The sequence below is a fragment of the Lampris incognitus genome, chromosome 1 (assembly GCF_029633865.1).
Source record: "Lampris incognitus isolate fLamInc1 chromosome 1, fLamInc1.hap2, whole genome shotgun sequence".
In the NCBI taxonomy this organism is placed as follows: Eukaryota; Metazoa; Chordata; class Actinopteri; order Lampriformes; family Lampridae; genus Lampris; species Lampris incognitus.
The window spans coordinates 25,173,909-25,182,054 of NC_079211.1; the positions used below are offsets into that span (position 1 = coordinate 25,173,909).

The following is an 8,146-nucleotide window of genomic DNA, read 5'->3' on the forward strand; positions in this document are numbered from 1 at the left end:
GGCAGGCTGTGACTAACCCAGCTCTCGTCGATTTTCGCTTCACTTTTCACGGGGACTTGTCTCTATATCTTTACATCACCCCCTATTTACGCATCTGTCTTGCTGGACCTTTGCTCGTTGTCCATTTCGGAGAGGTGAAGGAGAAACTTTGGAAGACAAATGGACCGTCCACGGGAGGATGCTCCGCTGGCTACAGGGGGCCTGGCAGGCAGTGACGAGGCTCTGTTGACCCCCACACGAACAAGAGGGTGAGAGAAATCTGGTTATTTTACACATAGTTTCACTGATTTTCTTGTCTAATACCAATTGTAGTATATTTTATCAAACCATAAAAGCAACCAGTGCAATGCAGTCGTAGTCAGGATGCAGTCAACCAAACGAAAGGGGGGGGGGGACAACTCACAAACACAAATTTCTATACATTGTTCAAATGAAAATGGTAGGTGACCTAAGGCAGAGAGAATTTTAATAATGCAGGAAATAACTGACCATCTCTGGCACGTCATATCAAATCCCTGTTGTGGTTATTTATTTATTTAACTTCAACCAGCCCGACTTAATACATTTTTAGAGTGTGCATTTAAAATTAAGATTGAAATGGGCTAGGAAACACTTTTTAATGTTGATACTGCAAGACAGTAAAATCGTTTTTTTTTAAACTAAATAATTCGTACGGGTCGTGCAAAAAAATGTTACATAATGACTTTTCGGAGACTTTTCTGTCTAATTAATGTATTGCGTACCGTATGTTCATGGAATATCTTTTGTACAGGTAATATATGTCTCGAAACCGTTTATTTAGGATCGCAGCCGCACTTCCTGCACAGAAGGAGAAAGTGTCTGCCTAGTAACTAGTGACGCCTCTCATCTCATTGGCCCATAATGAGGAGAACAGGAAGGCAGATTAAAAATTTATTTTCAATACAGAACAAGTTTTGGATGATTTAGCTCCTTTTTTTTAATTAAATTTAGATTGGGTTAAACTCCATGAACCCTGGTTAAAGTAAGGGCACTTTTTTCAGTTCTGAACTGTCCCAAATCAAAACATATTCTTTAGAAATGCCTCAGTGAATATGTGAAAACCTCAGAAACTCCTCAAAATCAATTTAATATTCAACAGTTATTTTTTATTTGTTTCTGTGTTGTATCTCACCCGTTGTCCACATATTGTCCTTTCTTTCCCACTACTTTATGGCTCTTAGGCAATAAAAAAAATCGTTAACACAACACCCTCACATTTATTCTAAACGAGCTCAATTTTTCATTTCTCTCTCTCTGATTTAGGGGCTCCAACAGCCGAGCATTTAAGGTGGCAGGGCTGACGACGCTGGCATGCCTCCTGCTGGCCAGCCAGGTCTTCACGGCTTATCTGGTTTTCAACCAGAAGGGGCAGATCAACAACCTGCAGAAAAACTCTGACAACATGCGGAAACAGCTGCTGACCCGTACAAACCCGGGTAAGGCAGTGAAGGTGGAGGGACGAGGGTCCAAGCAGCTCACTGTGTTTTAAAGATCAATACAGAATGCAAATGATAGGAAAATGGATTGAATGACCAAATCATTGGTTGGAAGTCTGTCGGTGCTGTCAGGAAGAATAGACTGAATTATCTGCTGAGATTTCAAAACTGTATCATCAAACAGGAGCGAACTTTATACGATAGATAGATAGGCAACGACAAAATGAGAAGTCAATAGGAAGAGGAGGAAGAGAGAGGAACTGCAAAATACAGAAGAGATGGATTGTGCAATGTAATTATAATATTCTTTCCAGCATGATTACTCACTCAAAAAGACTGAACGTCACATCTATTTTATTTCTTGGGATGAAAAAATATCAGCTCCTGATTAAAAAAAAAAAAAAAAAAGCAAACAAATTAATCTTAAACATAGAACTGCATTCTTCTGGACATCCGGGTAGTGTAGTGGTCTATTCCGTTGCCTACCAACACGGGGATCACCGGTTCGAATCGCTGTGTTGCCTCCGGTTTGGTCGGGCATCCCTACAGACACAATTGGCCGTGTGTGCGGGTGGGAAGCCAGATGTGGGTATGTGTGCTGGTAGCTGCACTAGCGCCTCCTCTGGTCCGTCGGGGCGCCTGTTCGTGGGGGAGGGGGAACTGGGGGGAATAGCATGATCCTCCCACGCGCTACTTCCCCCTGGTGAAACTCCTCACTGTCAGGTGAAAAGAAGCGGCTGGCGACTCCACATGTATCGGAGGAGGCATGTGGTAGTCTGCAGCCCTCCCCAGATCAGCAGAAGGGGTGGAGCAGTGACTGGGATGGCTTGGAAAAGTGGGGTAATTGGCCGAATACAATTGGGGAGAAATAAAAGGGGGGGGGTCTCTAAACAAAAGAACCGCATCCTTCTTCCTTTTTTTATTTCTATAAGAAAAGCACACATGAATTTCCCTTGTAAAAAACAGCTGTTGTATATTTCTTTAGATAGGTGACAGGAAACCCTCTAATTTCAAAATAAGTAAGTAGTAACTATGAAGAATAAGTATACTTGTACTCTTTAGTGTAAGTCAGAGTGGCTAGCTGAAAAAGATCCTGCGGTGAAGTTGCTTTACGTGCTTTATGTGAGCTTGCTCGGTGGAGCCAACACCATTTTGTAATTTTGTGTAAAATCTCAAGACGAGTCTCTCAGTAACTCCCCCGCCCCCCCCACCCAAACCCCTCCCTCCAATTGTTCCCTCAGTGGGCCCAGCCCGAATGCACATGCCCATGCACAGCATGCCCCTACTGACCGTCCTCGCAGAGGATGATGGAAAGCCAGCCAAGACACCTATGACAGTAGGTCTACACCTGACCTCTGGAATTACTACCAAGACATTGTCATAAGACCTAACACATGTCCTGCAGAATATTTTTTTGAAACTGTAAAGTAGATAAATAAAAAGTGGTAAAAACAATGGCACACCCAGAAGTGTTATTTACTATTATGGATACTTGATTTTTTTTTCTCTACCGTCCCTTCAGAAAGTGGAGGACACCGCTATTGTTAGTGTGGAGAAGCAGGTGAAGGACCTGTTGCAGGTATGTTGCATTCAGCCAGCTGATCACATCGACAAATTCACTGTCCTGAAACCCATTCAAGTCTGCGGGTATCCGTTATCACTAAATCCTAGTGATGTGTTCACCAGAATTCCCAGCTGCCCCAGTTCAATGAGACCTTCCTGGCCAACATGGAGAGCCTGAGACAGCAGATGGAGGAGAGTGAGTGGCAGGTGATTGAACGCACATACAAATGAACACACGAGCAAAGGAACTCTGTTGTGACCTTTGACCGGTGTAGTTTCAGCACATTAACACTTTGCATTCCTCAGAGTTTTGAGTCCTGGATGCATCATTGGCTGATCTTCCAAATGGCCCAGGAGAAGCCGCCTGCAGCTCCTACACCCCAGCCAGGTCAGCCTACCGAAGCCTCCCATTTTAGCCATTTCACCAGCGCTCTTATTCGACTGACTAATATTTAGCACAATGATTTAATGAACTTGAACTCCAAAGTGCCTGACAATTGTAATGATAAAATAGTAATCATTTTTATTTATGTAGCACTTTTGAGAGTACAAAGTGCTTTGCAGAAATGTTGACAGGGAAAAAATCAAGCAGGGAAATTATTCAGATGAGTTGTAAAAAGAAAAACATGATATGAAAAAATGAATAAATAATGGAGGCAGAGACTGAAGGAATGCCTTCTGATTAGAATATGTTGTAGAGGGGTGATTTTAATAGAAGATACCTGTGATTATGTACAAAGATGTGTTAAGTAAAGAAAAACATAGTACCTAAAGAGATAAGGAGAGCAAAATGAGGGATTTTTATTTGAGTGCATTTTCAGTCAGTTGAAAGTCTGCCATCAGGAGAAAAGTAAACCGCGTGTTATTTATGCTGTCACAGCTAGCTGCTACCATAGTCTTTCTTTTCTCTGGACCAGTTAGTTGTGCCAAACCTGATTTTTTCTTTTCCTCGGTTGTGATCTTGTTGAAAAACACCATGTGATTACTAGAGAGCCGTATAGCTGAATCGGTGCTGTTGATGCCCTACCACCTTCTCTCTCTATCCTACAGCTGTCCTCATCCAGACCAAGTGTCAGTTGGAGGCGGCTTCCAGCACAAGGAAGCTGGGATCCTACAAGCCCCAGTGTGACGAGCAGGGCCGCTACAAACCCATGCAGTGCTGGCACAGCACTGGCTTCTGCTGGTGTGTGGATGCGAGCGGCACTCCAATCGAGGCCACCGCCATCCGTGGAAAACCTGATTGTCCAGGAGGTAGGGATCTGAATTAAAACCCAAAACTGTATCAGAATGATAGGAAACTTAAGTGGCATCGACAAGTTTTCCTCATAATCTGTTGTCTTTATGCATGCACAATAAACCTCTTGGTACCCCCGAGCTGACAACGTCCCCACTGATGCAGCGGCCAGGGAAGGGGAGAAATCCCACATTAAATAGGCCGTGGTTAAGTGTAGTTATCCTAACTGGAAATATGTCAAAGCCAGGAAGAGACCCAAACAGTGTGCCAGCCAATCGAAGAGAGGAGAAGGACAACAGCTGCCTAAGTGTAAACCGGTGGTGATTCTGTATGTGACGGGAGTGTCGGAACAGTTGAGACGCGTATTTTTCAAACACTGTGTCTCAGCTGCTTTCAAACCTCAAAACATGCTGCGCCAGAAATTGGTCCACTCCAAGGACCGGGTACCCCAGCACAAACAGAGCAATGTAGTGTACACGGTTAAATGCCAGGAGGATTGCAGTGACTTGTATAATGGGGAAACCAAACAGACGTTGGCCAAGAGGATGGTAGAACACAGAAGAGCTAACACGTCAGGCCAGGACTCCGCAGTTTACCCCCATCTACAGGCCAGTGGCCACTCTTTCAGGGATGAGGATGTGCACATCCTTGATAGGGAGGAAGGCTGGTTTGAACGGGGAGTCAAAGAGGCCATCTATGTGAAGAGAGAATGACCATCCCTGATCCGAAGAGTACATTTGTCACCATCTTACAGTGTTGTGATTGCAGTCCTCTGTGACTAGTACACATGGCCATTGTAACTCTAATTAATGCTCACACTAATTTGCATATGAAACCAATCATTGTTTTCGTTTATTGTTTATAAGGGTGGGGATACCTGCAGTTAGTTGCCAATGAAATGGTCACTTAGATGAGTGATGAAACATTTCTCTCAATAAACATTGTGTTCAGATGAACTGATTCAACTTTCTGTGACTCATAATCTGTCCATTTTACTGCGCAGCCCCACGTCGCGTGATGCCGGCCAGACAGATGGCGCTGATGAGAGCCTATAGCGAGAATGTTGACACGGGTGAGGGTGTCTCAGACTTGGTTTTTGAGCTTGTATTTATATCTTTAATGAGTTTTTGATGGTTGAGACCCACAGTCGTTTCACTGTTATTCTTTCTTTTCCAGTCAACAAAGAAAATTGAGCCAGGATGGATTGAGCCAGGATGGCCGACATCTCTCTTGATGAAGCAATATTTCAAGGCATATCAGGAGTATATTTCTTGCTTCATTGTGGCCTCAAACATATGTTCTGTTATATTTTTGATTCATCACTGATTCTGCCAAATATTGCATGTTACTAACGTATTTCAACTCATGTAATGAAATCAAAAGATGTGCTGTTTTCCTAACTGTTTTATTTCTTTTTGTAATCCTTCAGGCTATACTGTCAAAATGAGTGTGACGCTTGTTTATTCATGTCCTGAAAGCAGGTTTTGAAAGTATGAGGACATATGATGTATGAGGAAGCTTGCGCATCATCAAAAGATCAATAAATTATGCTGCTTCCTCATTAACAATGATGTTATTGTGGTGCACTGTGACTTTGCTGGGTCATGCCCAAATGGTAAGCTTCTCTCTCAGATGTTTATTAATAGTTGCTCATTGATGATCATTGAAAAGCAATACATGCAGCTATTCATTCTTCCACTGTAACGGAGAAGATCCAGACCGAAGTCGACAATAAAGATTCAATGATTTCAATCAAGTAAACACATTTGGGATTCTATTGCCAATATATACTGTACAATAAGAGAGACTGGAGTAATCCGGCACTGCAAGAATCCGGATGGCAAAAAGCATTACTCCAATAGATGTGTTCTTTGGTCTTAGTGGTTGTATGACATCCATACAGTATCATCATAAAGAGATATTCTTTGTCAGATGTGCTTTTTTTTTTAAGGTGAGACACATTCGATTTGTAAAAACTGCAAAACTGTCACTCAGAATAAATTAAAAGTCGGTCACACCAAAACATAGTCACATTGGCGGCATGGTGTCCCAGCGTTTAGCACTGTCGCCTCACAGCAAGAAGGACCTGGGTTTAAACAGTGGGGTTGTCTAACCTTGGGGGTCATCCCAGGTCCTGTGTGGAGGTTGCATGTTCTCCCCGTGTCTTGTAGGTTTCCTCAATGTGCTCCAGTTTCCCCCTCCATCAAAAAGACATGCATGTTAGGGTTTATACGCCTGTCTTAATACTCTTTGTCTGTGCCCCTGACCAAGGCATGGCAAGATGAACTGGAGTTGGTCCCCAGATGCTGCACGGCAGCTGCCCACTGCCCCTAGCTACACAGATAGGATGGGTTAAATGCAGAGCATAATTTCCGCACAGCGATTAATAAAGTAATCCACCCAGTAATCCAAACTGCTTATCCTGCTCTCAGGGTCGCGGGGATGCTGGAGCCTATCCCAGCAATCATTGGGTGGCAAGCGGGGTGACATGGCCGCCAGTCCATCATAGTGGCCGACAAGCACATTCACACCTAGGGACTATTTAATACGGCTAATTCAACTGACGTACGTGTCTTTGGACTGTGGGAGGAAACTGGAGCATCCGGAGGAAACTCACATAGGCATGGGGAGACATGCAAACTCCACACAGAAGATGACCCGGGACGACCCCCAAAATTGGACTACCCCAGGGCTCCAATCCAGGGCCTTCTTGTTGTGAGGCAACTATGTTAACCACTGCGCCACCATGCTGCCCCAAAGTGTGTATATATATATATATATATATATATACACCTGTGTATGTATATATATATATATATATATATATATATATATACAGTGCTGCTTGAAAGTATGTGAACCCCTTGAGCAGTTTAGATTTTTCTGTTGTTTTACCATGATTTTCTTATTCTATCATCACCAGTTTTTATGTATGAAACGTCAGATATATGTTTATCAGTTGCAGGTACTTGTTTAGTGGGACTTGTTTAAGTAGCCCAAAAACTACATGAAACATGGAATTAGTGTATGTGCAAAAGTAAGTGAACCCCCAGCTGCATTGGTTAAGTCAAGCAGGTAACAGACTGTGGTGAAACACATTTGGGTGCTTAATTAATCATTTAAGCAGACCAATGAAATGAGACATCCTTGGGAAAGGGTTTGGCCTGCACTAATTAAAAGAGAGAGGAAACCAACCAAACCACTGTGGTCCCATACAAATCAACTATGCCGAGAGCAAAGGAGATATCCGAGGACATGAAGAAGAGGGTAGTGATAGCCTATCAGTCTGGGTAGGGATATAAGACCATCTCCAAAAGATTCCAGCTCCATCCATCCACTGTAAGACAAATAATTTACAAATGGAGGGCCTTCAACATGACAGCAACTCTGCCTAGAAGTCGACGCCCATCAAAACTATCACCCAGAAGCACCAGAAAAATAATAAATCAGGTAAAGGCCAACCCACACATCACCTCTAGAGAGTTGCAGACCTCTCTGAGCATATGGGACAAATGTGCATGCGTCTACAATCAGACGAAAATTGAATAGCCATGACATTCATGGGAGGGTTGCTAGAAGGAAGCCTCTGCTCTCAAAAAAGAACAAAGCTGCCCATTTCAACTTTGCCAGAGAGCACTTGGACAAACCAGAGGCCTTCTGGAAGTCCATTCTCTGGACAGACGAGTCCAAAATAGAATTATTTGGTCACAATCAAAACCAACATGTTTGGAGAAAAGCCAACACTGCATATAAAGAAAAGAACCTCCTCCCAACAGTGAAGCATGGTGGTGGAAATGTGAAGGTCTGGGGCTGCTTTTCTGCTTCTGGACCTGGACGACTCCATATTATCCAAGGAACCATGAATTCTCCGGCATATCAACAAATTCTTGAC

General features: G+C 43.3%; 1 protein-coding gene across 1 annotated transcript; it reads left to right on the forward strand.

Moving 5' to 3' along the window:
- Positions 1–32: 32 nt before the first annotated feature.
- cd74a (CD74 molecule, major histocompatibility complex, class II invariant chain a) lies at positions 33–6,015 on the forward strand. Its single transcript, XM_056283042.1, has 9 exons — positions 33–248; positions 1,285–1,457; positions 2,699–2,793; positions 2,980–3,036; positions 3,144–3,227; positions 3,327–3,408; positions 4,071–4,271; positions 5,258–5,326; positions 5,431–6,015. The coding sequence occupies exons 1-9, from the start codon at positions 160–162 to the stop codon at positions 5,445–5,447; spliced, it is 867 nt and encodes a 288-aa protein (XP_056139017.1). The 5' UTR covers positions 33–159; the 3' UTR covers positions 5,448–6,015.
- Positions 6,016–8,146: the final 2,131 nt, after the last annotated feature.